The following is a 19937-nucleotide window of genomic DNA, read 5'->3' as shown; positions in this document are numbered from 1 at the left end:
TCTCTCTTTTTTATTTTCTATATATTATAACTGTTGGCCTGTGTGGGGCTGGATTAGGGAAAGAATGTATGTGTTAAAAAATCAATATAGAAAGTCATAATGGACAAATAATATATGTGTATCCTATGTGTGTCTGTGTGTTGTACTTTATTTAGACCAGTTTAAAAAAATATATATATATACAAAACTCGTAACCACAGAGAAGCATTCAAGAGATAAAAAGGAGATAAATTTAACAGCCAGTTTAAACAAACACAGATGAATGGATGAAAGGTCTGCTATAGGACAGGAGGAGGGTGACTCCATAGCGCCTCCAAGTGGCAGAGAAGAGTACTGCTTCTCCCCATCTGCCCATTCTTTACACAGACAGGTGCACCTGGTCACACCTGTGTTTACTGTCAGGAAAGTTAAAACTAAAAATGAGAAATGAATATGCATTTCCTGATATCAACAGAGCGGACTCATCCATTGTCTGTGCCGATATGTTGATTTCTTTGCCATTTGCTTTAGATGTTTAATTAATTATGTACATCTATGACAAATTTTAGAAAATAAGAATAATTATTTCTTTTAAACACTTTTACACATAAGTATGAATTTGTGTGGGTATCAATGACTTCGACATGAAACAATGCTGGATTTTGAATTAGCTGTGGTCACATTAGGGGTTAGTAGGGTAAGTCACTCCTGCCTATTATTTGGGGAAAGTCAGAAATCAGCTAATGAACATCGGTACCTCCATCCCTAGAGCTCAGACATCATCATCATCTGCTACTGTTGTTTCACAGATACGTGAATTTGTGTTTTGTTTTGGTGATGGTGATACATTTGTTCATTTAATGAGTTTATTGAAAAAAAAAAAAACAGTTTTGGGGGCACCTGCACAGCTCACCTGGTTGAGCGTGCACCCCATGTACGAAGGCTCAGTCCTTACCGCAGTGACCGCAGGGTTCGGTTCCGACCTGCGGCCCTTTGCTACATGTCATTCTGCCTCTCTCTCCCATTTTACGTCTCTAGCTGTCCTGGTAATAAATGCCTAAAATGCCCCAAAAATACTCCTTAAAAAAATTAAATGAACTGTTTTACATGCATACCTGCAAACTCAGAAGGGCTGAAAAAGTTGACAGATTTGTGAAAAATATTTGAGATAAATAAGCCTCAAAGAAAAAGTCTTAGATCTTTGAGTTTAGCTCATGAAAAATGGGGGCAAAAACAAAAGTGTTGCATTTATAATTGTGTTCAGTATTATAAATTTATATATATATACAGCTAACGGTAGGCTAACGTTACCTGCTGCCAAGTGTAGTGTTAACTAGCGTGACATTCGGACATTGCATTTTATTGTAAGCAAGCTAGGCTACATAGCCAGGTTACCAGAGCATTTATGAGCTAACATTTTGCCGATGGTTTGCTGCTGTGCATTTTTACCGCCCTAGCTACGATAGCAACGATAGCTTGCTAGCAAACTACCTGCTAGCTACCTATGCTACCTAGCTTCAACCCTCTCTGCTAGCTGCCTAGCAGCCAGTGTTCTGTTGCGGTCTTGCGCGTTGTTTTCACGACCAAATCTACATGAGTCACGTGGATGACATTTTCCCACTCCCGCTGAAAAGTGACTAGTTTGAAGGTATGTACATGTGGTCGAATAAATGAATAATAACATGTTGTGAAGAAATGAATGTGTGAATGTTAATGTGGTGTAGCTTGGGCATTTGGCAGTTGTAAATTAACTCCAACATATCCACTTTCATGGAGGCTGTCCTGAATGTGAAAAAAAATGTGTGTGATCAAGAGAGAGTATGTGTGTGTGTGTGTGTGTGTGTGTGTGTGTGTGTGTGTGTGTGTGTGTGTAAGGGGGGTCAGGAAATATCCTGCAAATTAAAGTTTATGGACGGCCGGCTATATTGCCTTTCCCTCTTTTTCTTGTTGCTTGAAAAGCATTCTGGTCAGCGTGACGTCAACAGCAGACAGCAGGGACATAAACCAGGATTTCGGACGAACATGTAGGGGGCCGGTATTTATTACACACTGCAGACAGACAAGAGATGGGACAGATGTCGATGTCAGCACAGAAAAGGATGGATATGGTTTGAAGTGCAATAAAACTCATGATAGTTTAAAGCTTGGGAAGAACAAGGTCTCCATTCATGCTGTACTGCAAGAATTCACTGCAACAAGAGATATGCTAATGTTAGGGATCATATGGGCATTACCCTGATGGCGATTTATCCTGCAGCCATGGCAACAACTCCTGTGAAGATGGGATTTTAGAGAACAGTAAATCCATCTCGATTCTTCAATAAAACTCAGGATTCTGCTGATTAATTCACTTCATTTTTGATTCCACTGACTTCAGCTCGTCACCAGCTCTGTTTGCCGCTTTTTTTTTTTTTTTTTTTTTTCAATGAAGTTGAGTATTGAGTATTTTCTTTGGGCAGTCGTCGTATTTTTACATGTGGAGCCGGCGTGTTCAACAGGAGGGACGCCTTGCTGCCAAGTTATGTGGCATGAAGCTAAACGAGAATAAAAATAGGGCCGTGTGTGTGTAGTGGAAGGTTGGGGGGGGGGCAGAGAAACACAGATGGACTGAACACCTTTCACACGCACACACACACACACACACCTCAACTTCTACTCAACTAGTGATTAAGAAAAGAAAACACACAGTATCATGAGAAAAACAGACAGCTGTTCTTCACTGTGAATTTAAACCTGAAATCTGCTGAAGTGCTGCAAATGTTAAGAATGTCATTATCCTTCTCACTTTCTTCATGTGGCCAAAGCCAGACTTAATGCTGCTTTATAGTTGCGTGTGTTTTTATAGCCCCTGTGAATTTCACAGAGCGTGGAGTGGCGATAAGAATCAGGAGCGATCAAATCCACTGCAGCATTGATCATTGAACGTGTGAAATAAATGTGCAGACATGAGCTACATATGTGTGCACAAGCATGACAAGAGCGCTTCATGTGTGATCGCAATAGCTTTTCTTCTCCTGACAAAGGAGCTTACATTTATAACCCACTAATGAGGGCATTGCAAAGTGAGATTATTGAAACTTCCGACGAGGGAAGATAAATGAAAGAGCCCACATGGCAATACATGGAGAACCTCTGAACTTTTCAGCCAGACATTTTAAAGAAGCAGTTATCAGACGTAACATCAACATGTTGTCTACACAGCACATATGCAGTAAATGGTAAAAGATTAACATTTGAAATGTACAGTAAATTAAAACATAAATGTAAAAGTATGTTGCTATATTAGGCTAATAATCTACTTGATTGGTTCCAGTGTAGCAGCAGTTTCATGGAAAACACAATCTCATGTCAGGCAAAGAAATCCTGTAATGGATCCACTGGAAAATGGGAATTCCAGCTTGAAATGAAACACAGCAGACATCCATCTATCCATCCTCCCTCTCCTGCCTACCTGAGACTGCTGGAAGAGTATTGCCCTCTCTGGGTCGATGCCACAGGCCAGCAGGCTGGCTGCCATGTCCAGGATGTTGCTCCTGAGTTGTGCCGGGTCCTGAGGCTGTGTGATGGAGTGCAGGTCCACTATGCTGTAGAGCACTGAAGGATACTGGTTCTGCAGGGCCACCCAGTTCTCCAGGGCACCCAGATAGTTGCCCAGGTGGGGCACCCCGGTTGGCTGGATCCCTGAGAATACGCGCCCACATCCCAGAGGCTCCTGGAGAAGAAGGGGAACATGCTCAGGGTTATTTGCACTTTGTAAATGAAATATGTTTGTCAAGATATTTTCATATGATTATCTTAACCCTTGTGTTCTCTTTCGGGTCACCGGGACCAGTCCAGTTTATTTGACGTTTTGTATTGGCCTGGCGTTGAGCTTTGGGGTCCCCCCCCTAACCCTCACATACTACGTGATGTCATTTCACATGAACCGGGGGAGGGGACCCCGAAGCTCAATGCCAGGCCAATACAAAACGTCAAATAAACGTATAGTTAACCCTTATGTTGTCCTCCGGGTCCCGGTGACCCGAAGGACAACACAAGGGTTAGGCTTAAGTGCTCATATTATGCTCATTTTCAAGTTCATAATTGTATTTAGAGGTTGTACCAGAATAGGGTCACATGGTTTAATTTTCAAAAAACATATTTTTGTACAGCACATTGCTGCAGCTCCTGTTTTCACCCTGTGTGTTGAGCTCTCTGTTTTAGCTACAGAGTGAGGCATCTCACACCTGTTCCATCTTTGTTGGGAGTCGCACATGCTCAGTACTAGGTAAGGACTACTACCCAGTCAGAAGCAGAGTATGAGGGAGTGCCATGCTAGCAGCTAGGCGAGCATTATAAAGTGTGTCACAAAGTGACGAAAGTTTGTCACGGAAATAAAGGCTGGACTACAATAGAGCAGTTTGGAGCAGTTTGTGAACAGCGTTTTCTCTGGAAGAAGGTAAGTGCCTTTGGGGTGGACTTTGGGCTTTTTCACTTTGTTAACCTATAATGTGCACACAAAAAAGATATATAAAACAATAAAGGAAAGGGAAAAAGCCAAAAAGCATAATATGAGCACTTTAAACAAACAACCTAATTCAAGATGTTCATAGCCTGTATCTAAGTACCTATGGTATCTGTCTCAAAATGATTTGTTGATTAAAACTGATCACAAGAGAAAAGACACGATAATGAACAGAAGAAAAACTGAAGTGTTCAGAGAGAGGGTGAAGGTGAAAAAGTGAGAAAGCCTGCAGAGACTGAAGTGTCAGTGTTAAAGTATTGGCAGGTTGGAGGCCAGCAGCGGTCATGCTTGTATTACTGAGATGCTAACTCCATGGCTAGCACCTCTGTTCTCTCCCAAACACATCCAGCACAAAGAATGCATCACCTCACTGGCCAACAATAATATTAACATCCGTCCAGCCAACTTCAAGGCCTCTGTTACCACAACGGGGAAAGACACTGGAAGAGGAGGGGGCAGAACCACGGAAATACCATATAACATGCAGCACACCATATCAACAACATTATAACCTTATTTTGCTGGAGCTGGAGCTATAATAGCAGCGGGCTCTTCACCCCCCTCTGAAAGAAGCAGGGAGATCACTCGTTGTGTTTGTATCCTTGGGCAAACATTGTGTTTCTCTTTCTGCAGAGTCGGGTTGGGCCAGACCACCTCATTTCTTCTGGCATCAGACCACTCCACTGAATCTTGGCTTTCAATTGGCCCTGCTGGAAGAGAGTCTTAACCACTGCTTGTGGCACTGAGCACCACATTATAAAATTACAGGGCAAGCAGAGCGGCACCTGTCATGAGACGTGAAACCGCAATGGCATCCAAAATCTAGGGGATTCTTCACCAAAGCCGTTACACAGTAGATTAGGGCTTTGACGGAGCAGAAACACACAAAGACGCAGACTGGGACTTGGTGTTTTTGTTGGGGAGTTAGTAGGACAAAGTGTTTGGTGCCTGGGTGACGCACATTTGCCTGCCCACCATGGAGGCCGGGGTTCAGTTCCCGGCAGAGGTGCAGTGCTGTGGCTTTGGCCGGGTGCGATAAGGTGGTGAGGGATCATGTCCTTGTTGGGGTGGGGAGGTGGAATATGTGGTAGAGATAACATGAATCCCCACATGAAAAAGGGTTAGAATTACTAAAAAAAAAAAAGATTATAAAAAAAATCCAGGTTTACAGAGAGTCCAACAACACCCCTGTATGTATTGAGAACAGGGCTGTGTTGTTGTAGGTGTGTGACTACAGGTACCAGTGAAAAGCAGATGCCAAATACTATTAAGATTTTACAACTCTGGAAAATGATCACAGCAGCAGTCATTTAACAATCCATCTCTAAAATTGTAAGGTCAAGTAGTATTACACCGTTTATGTTGACAAGAATCTACAGCCATGCTAGCTGCTCTGTGAAACTGTTCTTAGGCACGGCTGAGCTTTGAGCTAAATGCTAACATGCTCACAATGACAATACTAACATGCTAATGTTTAGCAAGTACAATGTTTACCATGTTTAGTTTAGCATGTTAGCATGCTAACATTTCCTAATAAGCACAGCTGAGGCTGATGAGAACACCATTAGTTCTGCAGGTATTATGTCATAAACCAAAGTACATGACCTGATGATGGCGGTAGATGACATGTCAGGTGATAACCAAAGTTATTACAAATCAACCTGAGGGGGACATGAATGTTTGTACCAAATTTCAAGGAAATCCATCCTGTTTGGATTACAACTCAAAGTTTATTTTGTAACTATTGTTTAATCAAAGAAAATGACCCACAATTCTGACGGGGTTAAGTTTGTTTCAGCTTGACGCAAGATGTGTTCATGGGTTGTAAACAGCAACAGCTGGATAGAGGAGCCCGTTTTGAAACGCTCCCCCACAAAACCCATGTGATCTCTGCGTTATCACCTCAAATCTGACTGGCAATCACATGTTTCCCGGCTGCACCCTTCAAGGTTATCATAACTAATCATTAAAACCTGAAGCTTTCAGAGGATATCCTCTTCAGTCGCTGCTGAGAAATCACTTATCTTGACAGCTAGCTAAGCTACATCACATTCAATCTGATTGAGGGACAGGCTCAGCACAGGCTCTGATATCTCTGATATCAGATAACAGCTGCTCTCTCACCAGCGTGGCCCAGAGCTTCTCCATCTCTCAGGCCTGAGGGATCAAATAACAACTGTTCTGAGGCCAGCGTAGTCCAAAAAGTCTCTATGTACTGGCCTGAGGGAGCTGGTTGCTGCCCGGCAAGAGAGAGGCAGGAAGGAACTGGGTGCTTATGTCATTACCGACGGGGTAATTGCACTGGAGTGCCATTGATGCTGAGAGCCTCTTAAGAGGTGTCAGGATTGATTTGGGTGCGGACGGGGCCCAGAGTCTGGCTCATGTGTGTTCTCACCTCAAGCTGACACGCATAACGCATGTTCCCCCTCTGCTACGGCCCCCAGGGGAGGCCATTAGCCATGCAGACATGGTAATGGTGTCATTTGAGCCAATCGAGTGTCAAATGAGAGTCAACGCAATGGCTAACTAGCCACTGGGCAATCGCGCCATCACGCATACCGCTACTTCGACGGACACCTCCGTGTTACTGTTGGTCAGAGGAAAGTGTCTTTAAACATGTGCCTCTATAGTCGTTGGAAGCTAAAGTAGGTTACATAAGGAAGTAAATCAACTACTGCATGATGACAGAAGAGACAGCAAATGTTGTAGAGCAATTAATGTTTGTCATGAATACTGCACTGCAAAGCCAGGAGTAATAAAATATTATCATCTTGCATACTTTGGCCACGGGCCATATTAAACCTGTGCAAGTGAATTAATTTCAACATGCACATACTTGAGTGTTTTACTTCGTATGTTGGAGGTTTGGCTTCAAGTAGAACAATTTGTACCAGATTTAAACATCTTGACGTCCTGAAACCATCACAAAATAAGAGGTTAAAATGTGGCATACAAAAAAGAACACTTGAAATTAATAGTAGTTTTATTTATTATATTTGTATTGTTCTCTTTTGTTTCTTTCTTTCTGTCTGCTCTGAACAACATGTTAGACTAACTGCATTGTGTTTAAAATGCCATATGAACAAAGTTGAGTTGAGGGCAGAGAACTGTTGACATTGTTCTCTGTGGGTTGAAGTATTCCAAGCATGTTGCTCTTTTGGCCACACCCCTCTCATGTGATGTCAGAGCATGTGTTTTGCCTTTGACAGCTGATGATGAACACCTGTAGAGGTGTCACACACTTGAACTTGTCGGTCCAGTACAGAAGCAGTTTTCCATCCCGTTATTCCATCTTGAATTAACCTTAATACAAAAAGAATAAGAGTCTGTAGCTATGCTAGCACTTCTGTGAGGCTGTACTAGGCACAATGGGGCTAACATACGGATGCAAATTAACATATGGATGCAAAGTAAAATGTTGACCAGATGACGGCTCTAGATGAAAAGTTTACCAACATTGTTACAGTTCATCCTGAGGGGGGGGGGATGAATGACTGTACCAAATGTCATGGCAATCCAATCCAGTACTAACCGAGGAATTTCACTTCACATCACAAAAAAAGGTCGATCCAAAAATGTTAACCTCCCAGTGTTACCAGAGGAAACATCAGGGATTGAACAAAGTCATCAAGATTCATCATCTGTGAAACATGGACATCTGTACAAACTGTCATGGCAGCCCATCCAATAGTAGTAAGTAAATTTCAGTCTGGAACAAACTGGTGGACCAACCAGCTGACAGAATGGTATTGCCATCCCTAGAGCCAGGCGGATAGCGAGGCCAGAAAAGGTACATTTTTTCTGAACTGAAGAAAAGTTTTTGAGACAAAAAGTTAAGCAACAGCAGGTAGGACTCAGTCCGCAGCTGCAAACAAAATACTATCCTTTTATTGGAAAAAATTTCAGTGAAATAAAAGAGTAAATCCCTGGTAAGCAGCTACATCTGCCTTCCTCTATTGTCTTCTTCACTTTTCTCTCCATCTCTTTTAATGACACATAGTTGTGGGAAATGCTGGTTGTTCTTTCATCATATTTAACTCGACGCTGTTGTATTATATCGTCGCGAAGGTGACGAAAGCTTTCTTTATCCACATCTGCCATATGCTAAATGCATTACGCACCATGTGTGTGTGACATTAACGCCAACAGCTAGAAGGTTACATACACTAAAAGGCCATTGTTTTCACACTTGCAGCACCTTTCCGGGAATATGAGTTAATTTGTCTGTGCGTGTACGTGTGTGGTAATCTCCATAGGGACAGAGGTCGTTTGCAAACATAGACGTATGTCCGCACGTGTCGTAGTCTTTTGCCTACATCAACATCAGTTAAGCTGTGAAGGTGTCTGTCCATGTGAATCTGACAGCTCACATCAAAGATCAACACTGGTGGAAAGAAAAAAAAGCCCATCAAACGAGTAGTAACATGACCAGATCCTTTGTACAAGCTGCATTGTTAAAACGGAAAACAATAATAATTTTATAAAAAATAAAACGGGTTTACTTAATTTAAGAACAAATCTTCTTTTGGAGTTAACGCTGACTTTCCAACAAATCCAGAGGAAATCTAATTCGAGGATTCCATGAAAACATTTCCCTTTTCTCTCCAAAGTCTTCCAGAGACCTGGAACCACTTCATTGTGGGAATTTAATGAAAAATGCTGGATTTATCATTTTAGTGGGTGCAAGATCCTTACAAAAGAATGTATAACAATGACAAAAATGTCTGGAACCACATGCATAAAACGTTGAGTTTGGTCTTGAATCATACAAATTCTTTTTGCCAGATTTATAAAGCTGTGCATTCAGATGGGTTTCAACTCCCACCGCTAAATTGGGCAGATATTTCACTAATCTTGTAAGATGAATTAACTCACACTGTGTTTTAGTCAGACAGCCTAAATAACTAACATTGAATATTAGATTCATCATATTTTTCTATTTCCAACTGACAATATCACACTTGGTTTGCCCAAGAAAACGGTGTGTACACTAAGGGTTGCACAGACTAGTCGACTTTACTGCTCCACAATGATGTTTCGAGCTTGACGTCGACTAGTCGCTGATCACATGGTTTTGTCACCAACAACATAGACCTGAAAAATATGAAGTCATGCAACCCCTAGTGTAGGACTACACCTGGTCTCAAGTATCCACAAGGTGCACACATTCTAACTACATGCTCTTCTGTTATACTTTATGTCCTGCAGGGTTTTAGTCAAACAAACCTTATGTATGTATGTATGTATGTATGTATGTATGTATGTATATATATATATATATATATATATATATATATATATATATATATATATATATGATAAGGACAGGACGTGAGTTACAGTTTAGGGGCCTGTCTGAATATCATGCTCAAATGCTGTTTTTCTTTGTTTCCTCCATTCAGTAGTTGATTTTTGTTTCTGCTTATTGGAGCCTAATCTTTAAGTTGGTGTCACTATAAGACATGGTTGCATTAAATGTATTGCTAAAGCATGCTAAGTTAGAGCAAAGTGTTAAAAACATACCTGAGATATACACATTTTACTATTACTGTACACCATAGTATTATATTGTATTCCTACATTCTAACTGCTGCACTATTTTGTCTTAGAATCTAATTTAATTTTACTTGTCATTTTATTTTTTTATACATAATTGTATGCACATTGTTGGAAGGAGCCTGCGAACTAAGAATTTCATTGCCAACGACTGTTTCACTGTAATGGTTGTGCATATGACAATGAAGAACTTGAACTTAGGATTCCACATTAATATTGTTGAGCACTTGCAGCTTCCAGCACGTCCAGGCCTACAGTCTCGCTATGCTCAATGTTATTAATCACAGCCTCAGATTTGGTCGAGCTAGAACTTGCAAAACAGTGGATTTCTCTTCTCAGATCTGTTCTGGGCTGCTTTTCAGGCCTCATACATCATATCAGAGCCTGGGAGTCCTGGAGTGGCCCACTGACATCTCTCTCACCAAGGGGCTGATGAGCGGGGCCGACAGCCACCACCATTTTACCGCGCCAGTTTCAACACATCTCAAAAACCACCTTTGGGGGCATTGCTGCTTGCCCCGCTGTGAGTTACCATCAGCTCTTTGTGGGCCGTGGAAGCGCTCTAGATCCGACCGTGGCTGCACCAAGATGGGCCGAAAGATGGAGGATTTTCACGGCTCTCCTGCTGGGCGTCCGACACACAGGATCCAGTGTTCTTCTTCTGTCCTGGGCGCCCCAAGCATCCCATTAACACCGGCACCATGCTGAAATGCACCTTGACACACCTCCGCCCACTCTGCTGTATCTTTCTTCATCTCTGTCTTTCTGTCACTTTGGGACCTGTTAACGCTGAAGACCAACAGAGCTGCACTTCAGTGAGGTATCAAATAGGAAATGGGGTTTAGTGTATTCCCCCCTTTATCCCTTAAAGCATACGTGTCTGAGTATGTGTGTGTGTGCGCGTGTGTGTGTTTAGCCAAAGGGGGTACACACCACAGCTTGAAACAAAGTGCATATGACCACAGAGAAAACATGCACACGCACTGTATATAAAATACAAAAGAGGCAACAAAACGAAGAAAACATGGAGTGGTGGATAAAGCAGGAGGAAGAAAAAAGAAGTGATGGAGGAGGCAATGTGAAAAATAAATAAGAATAAAAGTGTGACTATAGCCCAGTCAAGACTTTTTTTCTTTTTTTCCTCCTAGTGAGTGTGTTGGAGGGGAAGCAGAGGGGAAGGCCCATAAGGAGCGTTTGATTAAATCTGCGGTTGACGTGTGGGACAGGTGAGATTGATGAGGTTCCTCTGAGTTTCACACTGTGCGGAGAGCGGGGGTACAGGAACAGAACGCTGCAGTGTGGCGGGCCAGGGCTCGGGGCCCGCTCGCGCCGTGGGGTCCCTCGGCTGATTAATGGGACTGGAGGCCCTTCAAAAACAGCACTTCCCGCAGACAGGGCCCGACGGTGCTCCAAAAATAACCAGGCAGGGGAGGCAGCCCCAGCCTCCAGCCCTAACAGGCTACAGCTTCTGAAGGAACCGGACTTCAATACGGCCGGGGGGGAGATAACCAAGAGGGGCAGTGCTTACTCAAGACAGGAAGCTTTAATGACTCTTCTAGTTTATGGGAAGTGACAAACAGCGACAACTGATATTGTATTAACTATGGTGTCATATTACATGCTGATGCACATGCAACAAGGGTACAAATGTGCAAGACGTTAAACTCGAAGAGCTACAAACTTTACACAATGTGACACTAAAGGCCCATAATAAAACATCTTACCAAAACTGATGTACTTCAAGGACTTAACAATCTATGTGTTTTGTCATCCGTTTTGACAATCACAAGGTGAACACTAAAATTAAAAGCGTAGACTTTAACAAGTAAACTACAAGAAATGTGATGCATTTAGTTGTGGCAAAATTTGAGCAAGATCACATTTTTTGCAGACGACCATGTGTTTTGTTTGTCCAATCCCTGTATGCTGGGTACGCTGGTACCCCTGCTTTGCCAACAAAGTCTGCAAAAAAGTTACAAATCAGGCCTGATAAACAGCTGTATTATTTACAGCAGTTGTATTACCTTTCTCACAAAAGAACTAATCAGTTAATAAAACAAGTATCACTGACTGAAACTGTACTGTACTTTCAACCAAAGCAGTTTGCCTGAAATATGCCCATGATCACATGTAAAGCAGCTGTGTGCAGCTGGAAAAGCCAAGCTTAATTCATATGTGACTTTTTTTCCCTGTTAGATAAACACATTCATGTCAAAGCTACTTGTTTCCTTCCAAATCGTTTCATTAAACCACTTCCTCCTTCTTCTGTGTTGACAATGGACATGTTTAATTTTATTTCGCTTGCAGAAAACAAATGACTGACAGGAGAGCTAATAATACCCCCCAAAAAACACATAAAAGTCACAACGCAGCAAAAAATAAAACAGCACACACTTCATAAATGTATCAATATGTAATTATGGTAACACTCGTGGCAAACCTCTACCGGCAGCTCCTCTCTGAAGAGTCCAGTCATTTCCTCCTGCAAAGGCAGCGTCGGCGGACTTGAGAGCAGCTCAAAGGCACGACACCAGATACGTGGTACGTTTTAATTAAAGGTGTCAGACGCACAGCAAAAATGCGCTGGATCAGGCAGGGACTACAACACAGGACAACTAGTAAGATTCCCCCGTCACCACTGTCGGCAAACAGCTACAGACTGGTTCTGTAATTCAACTTAGCTAGATATTAATTTAAAAAAAAAGAAAAGAATATGTTGACATATGGGACAGTTTTAAGAAATGGGTAACGTGCAGAATGTCTGAGTGAGCACCCTGACTGGGGAATGACTACGACAGACCTAATTACACAGAGGAGACTGCTGAGAATTAGTGGGCTTTTCTGACAGTTGAAAATAAATAGGGCAGTTAATGAACATCCTCAAAGGGGAGGCCATGTTTCCTCGCTCTCGCCGGCCTCTCCCATGTGGTGCAGGAGCAGCTCTAATGGTTTTAGCTGACACCCGAGTAAGTGAATTTGGAGCCGAGGAGAACAGAGAGGCAAATTAGAAGTCACTTCCTCTTTCCTAGAGCCCGGGGCTGACATGACTGATATCAGTCAATAACTGGACCACAGGCGAGGGCCGGTTGGATGGGGAGCCTTATACTTCCAGCTGACGCGAGGCTAGAGGTTAGTGTGAGGCGGTAGGGTTGTAGAGAGTACACACCTTTTAATTCTAAGCAAACAACACAACAGCTAAACTTAGGTTGAATGAATGTATGCCGTGCCTCAAACACTAAGAAATGAGCCAAATATTTGCTTGTTTTTCAAGGATTTCTTTGTTCGCTTCTCTGCAAGCTTCGTCAGTTTAGACTTTGAGGAAAAATGTTCAGTAGAGCAACAAAATAGAAATACATCTCTTGCTATAGCAGAGAAACAGACATCTATTCATTTGTCTAACTTCAGTTAATTTAAGACGACAAACATTCAAAACCACTTCAGGCCCTGATTAGAGTTAACTGAATTTAGAAAAACATGACTTTCCCATGATTTGTATACATCAAGAGGTCACACACACATACACATATATATGTATATATACTAGGGCTGTCAATCGATTAAAAAAATGTAATCTAATTAATTACATACTCTGTGATTAATCGAAATTAATAGCATACATAATTAACGGTGCCTGAACCGATACTTTAAGAAAGTAAAAAAAGAAAAGAAAAAAAAAGAAAAAAGAAGAGTACTAAACAACAGTCGGTGACATTAAAGAACAGCTTGTTTATTGCTAAGGCCATATGGTCAAAATTAAATGATTTAATAATAATGTATGACAATAACTAATTTCACTAGTAAATTGCTGTTGAACGACAAAAACAACAACAACCAGATAGGAAAAGGACAATTACAATAACTTCAAATGCACCACGAGGCTGTAGTTTACCAGTTTCATTGAACGCACCGGCTGTGTTGTTTCTCCGACGGCAGCTGCAGATTGTTACATACCGGTGTTGAATCCTCTACACACACAGTCACACTTTACACCGTTTAGCGTTAGCTGTCAGCATTTTAACCGTGTTTAATCCAGCTACTAGCTAGCGGTAGGCTAACATTAGCTGCTGTTGAGTATTGTGTTAACTAGTGTCACATGCAGCGGGGTTTGTGTTTCCTGTAACGTCTGTTTCAGAGCATCAGAGAGAAGCGCAGACATATCAGTGGCACCAGATTTTCGTCTGTATGCAAACGTCAATATGGAATGGATTAATCTGCGTTAATTATATATATATATATAAATGCTAATCTGAGAACAAATAACGCATAAAAAAAATAAATAACGCAGATTAATCCATTCCATATTGACGTTTGACCCGACCGTTCTAGCCTCCATTGGACTGTAAAATGAAGGAGGGAGACGAGAATGTTCTGCCTGGTTTATTAATTGGAACATTTACTCGTAAAAATCTTCTTCCTGCCAACCCTGGCTACCGAAATCTGGTGCCACTGATATGTCTGCGCTTCTCTCTGATGCTCTGAAACACAAACCCCGCTGCATGTGACGCTAGTTAACACTATACTCGACAGCAGCTAACGTTAGCCTACCGCTAGCTAGTAGCTGGATTAAACACGGTTAAAATGCTGACAGCTAACGCTAAACGGTGTAAAGTTTGACTGTGTTTTACTGTAGAGGATTCAACACCGGTATGTAACAATCTGCAGCTGCCGTTGGAGAAACAACACAGACGGTGCGTTCAATGAAACTGGTAAACTACAGCCTCGTGGTGCATTTGAAGTTATTGTAAATGTCCTTTTCCCATCTGATGGTTCAACAACAATTTACTACTGAAATTAGTTATTGTTATACATTATTATTAAATCATTTCATTTTGACCATATGGCCTTATTTGTTTATATGGCAATAAACAAGCCGTTCTTTAATGCCACCAACTGTTGTTTAGTACCCTTTTTTTTTTCTTTTCTTTTCTTTACTTTCTTAAAAAGTATCGGTTCAGGCACCCTTAATTATGTATGCGATTCATTTCGATTAATTAATCACAGAGTATGTAATTAATTAGATTACATTTTTTAATCGATTGACAGCCCTAATTAATAATTATATATATATATATATATATATATATATATATATATATATATATATATATATATATATGAATATTTAAAAGGAATATGTTAAGTTTTTTAGCAGCTTGTAAATTAGGTATTTGGAGACATTGCTTTTGGCTCAGGTAGCTTGCTATGGGTATTATTTTAGGCACTTCATAAACTTAAATGAGTAACCCAGCCAATTTAGCATTGCTCTTCCCTGCCTTGGTCTGAAAAAAAAATAAAAATACATACATTTTAATCTGCTGTGAAAACAAGGTTGTGTCCCCCAGACCACACTGACAATACTGTCAAATTACTACAGGTTATCTCGCTGACATTTGCTACTATGAGCAGACACATTTTAACTACAAGTGACGAGATTTAAAGAAGCAAACACACACACACCGCTGTCTCACAAACATTTCTTTCAAAATTCAAAGCATCTGACAAAGGTCGCACTTCATCTTTGTGTCAGTCCGTTGAGGTTCAGTGACTTTTTAAAACACATTTTCCAGTGCAAAAGAACCTCCGAAAAAGCGTCTTGTTTGACGCACATCACACCTCAGGGCATTGTGAGCGCGCTGGTGTGCACTCAGCAGTCCACATTTGGAGAAAATTAAAACAAATGAAAACCAACACTTCATTTCTGATTTTATTGCTGGTAATGAAGCACTGCTGTGATGCTTTTTGAGTCCCCGCTACTTCCAACCCCTTCCTCCCCTCTCGTCGCACACCTCTCCAGCCTCTCCGGAGACTTTGTCTTAACAAAATACAGACGGGACGGCGGTGAACGTGCATACTGTATAACAGCTCATACATCAACCAGTAACAGGGCTTTCGGTAGATGGTTGAGCTTTATAACTGCACCGTAATGCAAGAACAGCTCAATAATTAGCATCGCTGTTGTACTGAAACACACTGGTTATTCTTACACATACCAGGGGACTCGTTGTTTGCCTCAACACCCCATTTGCTTCTCGTAGGCAGCCGTGCAATGATAGGAAACTCTAAGCTGAGTTATAGGCCTATTTAAACAAGTAAAAAGGTACACTCAAAAAGTGCTACTGAGGATATGATGTCACATGTCTAAGAAAGGAAACTGGACTGTATAAACTCAGGCTAGACAAGGAAAAAAGTTCTAGTCACAAATGAAAGCTGCTACAGTCAAGAATGAACCATTAATGATGTGATGTGTCACTCAGAGTTGAGAAGGAAAGGCCAAAAACAGAGTAATCCCCCCCCCCAAAAAAAAGTGTGATTTATATTTATGCAGGAACCATAAAAAAAATAAATCCTTGATAACAAATAACACAATTACGTGGTTTTGTAAAACCTCAGCAAAAATGAATAAATGCATCACACATCACATTTAATTCTTGAGATAACATCATTTTGACCACATTTTGCTTCAACTTGTTTAGTTCCATTACTTCATCTTACAATTTCATTCATTTCCCAGAATGCCCTTCCCCCAGGGATTGGAGCGTAACCATGTTTGCTTTCATCTGTACTCTAGGAAGGAAAAAAAAAAACATTCACTCTTTCATTCTGAGCAACTGACACTGAAGCTGACAGTTACTGTTTAAAGTCTCTGAAAACACTTTGTGCTTTCCAACTAAATGCAGCTGCTTTAAATACCAAAACATCCTGCTACAATTCAGCCAGTGTTCTCTACATATGTAACAGCCACAGTTTGAAGAGACTGTTACACTTAAACCCTAACATTTTTCCAAGAAGTGCTGCACTTTGGCTCCCTGTCCTGCAGTAATGAAAAAGATTTAATTTTGCACTGAGCTGCTGCTGCTGTCGTTCGACTCTACAGAATAAAAAGCACAACAGGTGAATAGTGTTCACATCCAACCCCAGCTGGGTACAGGTGCAGGACGAAAAAACTAGCTAGAAAAGGAAAAGGAGAGGCTGTCAGCACACTGAAACCTCCAAGCTCCTAAGGCTTTAATAGTGCAGAGTTTTAACCTTCAAGGTCTTCCTCTCGGACTCCACAGAATGGCCATAACCATAATACACTTAGTAGGTTTTCTGGTTACAAAAGTCAACAGAAATGACTAAACTCATCAGCAGAAGTTATCCAATCACGGATGGACTTTCTGTCAGACAGTTGTGATTGGTAATCACTCAATGCACCACTAATGACAACTGCAAGTCCAGTCACACAAAAGAACATGATATTCCTGCATTCAGGATTATGCAAACACCATAAACATGTGTACAAGTGCAAATAAGCAGGCATTATTTTAAATGTTTTGATACTGGTGCCAGTGGGAGTGTTGGTAATGACACCAAACAATACTTTTAAAATATTTTAGTTTGAGGAATGTCAAATAATGCTAAAAAAATATGCCAAACTTCCCAATGCATTAGTCAGCAATATCTGATCAAAGAAAAAAAATAAACAAGACAAAGAATCATTGACAAATGTGACACTTCGATAGCTTTCACTAAGTGATGCATGGGCACACATTTCAATAGTACTGTTTTTGTCAATGGAGTCTGGTGGCTTTGACGAGAGCATAAATAAAGGCTTCAGTCCCCCCCCGCTTAAACTTAAACAGGGCTGTGCGATGGCAAGGTAAAGTTCAAATCAATTCAATTTTATTCAGTGTCAACAGACGTTATCTCAGGAAACCTTACAGAAAAAGTAGGTCTAGACAACACTATAATTAACAGAGACCCAACAAGCAAGCATTTGGTGCGAAAAGCTATGAAAATATTCTATATGTATATTGATTTTTTTTTTAGGTGGCTCAAATGTTTAGCTGCTGCACTCGACCACAGCAGTATATTGCTTAGCTTCCGTGACTGTCCTCCTGTCTGCTTCTCCAAACTGGGGGTGTGCCGTCCGCCATCTACTGTAGCTAATACAGTGACTATGGAGGAGTACCTCATACAACCCCACTACTTCAAAAAATCCGAACTATTCCTTTCAAAGCTATAGTGCGTAGTTTCTGTCACCCCCATGAGGAATTCTAAGTAATGACAACAAAACTGTCGGCGCGTCCACATGATACAAGCCTTCCGTGATCGCACACAGCCCCCACCCCTCCTCCATGCAGTTGCTAGTAGCCAAGGAGGACACGGCGGATTAAAAAAAACATGATGGACTCTTCAGAATAGGTAATTAACTTCACTCGAGATTCTGCGGGCGAAAGTCGGACGACACAATCTGAATTCTGAACGTAGCCATACTGAGAAATCCAGAGAGAGTTGTGTGGAGCTGATAGTCTTAATTAGATTTGTAGCAACTCATTTGGCAATGGCTTGAATGTAACGGACGTTCATTAATATCAAAAAGTTACACACTAAAGCTTTAATGTGTACCGGTATGTTGCATTTTACTACTGTAGATGTTTAAGGTTGTGCTCATTTTAACTCCTTTATATACTGTTGGGTAGTTTAATCTACAGCAATGCATCATATTCTATAAGATCATCATGTTTGTAGCGTCGCTGTCCTGTGAGAACCACGTATCTCTAATAAACCTGTCATGTTGTCAGGAAAAAACTGCCCCGTTTTCAGCTTTGTGATGATGCATTTTCCATCTGATCCAATAGGCTTTTTAAAGACTTTATTTAACGTAAGAAGTAGGAGAATTTTCTCAACACAAAAAGAACACTTCATCCTTCAGTGTATCGCAAACATTCAAGATCAACACATCTGGAGATACGTGGTTTTTACTGGACAGGAAGGGGATGAAAAACCAATTAACTAAAGCTGAGACAAATGTAGTGGAGTAAAAAGTCCAACATTTCCCTCTGAGAGGTTACATAAAATGGAAATACTCAAGTAACTTGAATTGTTGTTAACATTCGACCACAGGTTACAACTGTATCCTTTGGGTATACGTGCAGTTTAGTGTCCCAAATTCCCCATACAATGTCCTTAATTAATTATGAACCTGCTCAACCACCTGTGCTACCCTAACCCTAACCTGTCTCAAACAAGACCCTCATCATTTGACACTCAGTTTTTGGAAAATAATGTGTGACACTAAACTGCACGTAAGCCATGATTTGAATATACAATTGATAATTCACATATTTAGAAACATCAGCGCCAAAGATAAGCTTCTCAGTCCTCTTGTTGCTTTGAGACTGTGTATATTATATAATTGACAGCTGACATGCTGCGTTACAAACAGCCTCAGTCACTAACTTTATTACTGATTCAAATAGTGTGTTCTCCACTCGGTTTAAATAAACACAGAAGGAGTTTAAATCATAATCAGCTACAACTGTTCTTTATTCATATCAATCCTTAACATATAAAGACTGAATTGAACTTGTTTTAGTGAGTGAACAGAGGACACAGTGAGTAAACACTCAAACCCCGGGTAACGTTTCAGTCCTCGTGTCAATGTAACGTTACAGTCACAAGCTGCAGCTGAGACACAGCGTGTCTCTGTTAACAACATATTTTCACGTACCTTGTCTCCCGCACAAGCTTCAGAGCAGAGTAATCTTTTAGGAGAATTAATCTTGTGAATCAATCTGAAGAGATGTTTGAAGTTAGTCCGCACGGGAAGCGCCATCTTGGATTGTGACCTCATACTACGGTGGCTTTGAAAGGAAAAAAAAGGGAGAGATGCGTTTCAGCCGTTTACTCTAATTAAAATGTTGGTCGAAAAAAAGGTGACAGATTTGGATTTTTTTAGGCTATTTATCTTAACTAGGCTACATGTCATTAACTGCAAACAACAAAGGTAAGCTTATAACAGGGGTCATGTTAAGGAGACCCAACATGTTCATTATTATAAATAAGACTCTAAATAAATAAATGAATAATCATATGAATAAATACTGGAAACCAATGGTGGAGTGTAACAAAGAAC

General features: G+C 40.9%; 1 protein-coding gene across 1 annotated transcript in view; it reads right to left on the bottom strand.

Annotated features, from left to right (window-relative positions):
• wars2 (tryptophanyl tRNA synthetase 2, mitochondrial) overlaps positions 1–19637 on the bottom strand; it is a 31994-nt gene extending 12357 nt beyond the window's left edge. Inside the window, exons 1-2 of the mRNA XM_078262518.1 lie at positions 19533–19637; positions 3431–3691 (exon numbers count right to left, since the gene is read on the bottom strand). Of these exons, the coding sequence (XP_078118644.1) occupies positions 3431–3691; positions 19533–19637 (366 nt within the window). The remainder of the gene's footprint in view (positions 1–3430; positions 3692–19532) is intronic.
• Positions 19638–19937: the final 300 nt, after the last annotated feature.

The sequence above is a fragment of the Sander vitreus genome, chromosome 11 (assembly GCF_031162955.1).
Source record: "Sander vitreus isolate 19-12246 chromosome 11, sanVit1, whole genome shotgun sequence".
NCBI lineage: Eukaryota > Metazoa > Chordata > Actinopteri > Perciformes > Percidae > Sander > Sander vitreus.
This window is presented reverse-complemented; position numbering and strand designations above follow the sequence as displayed.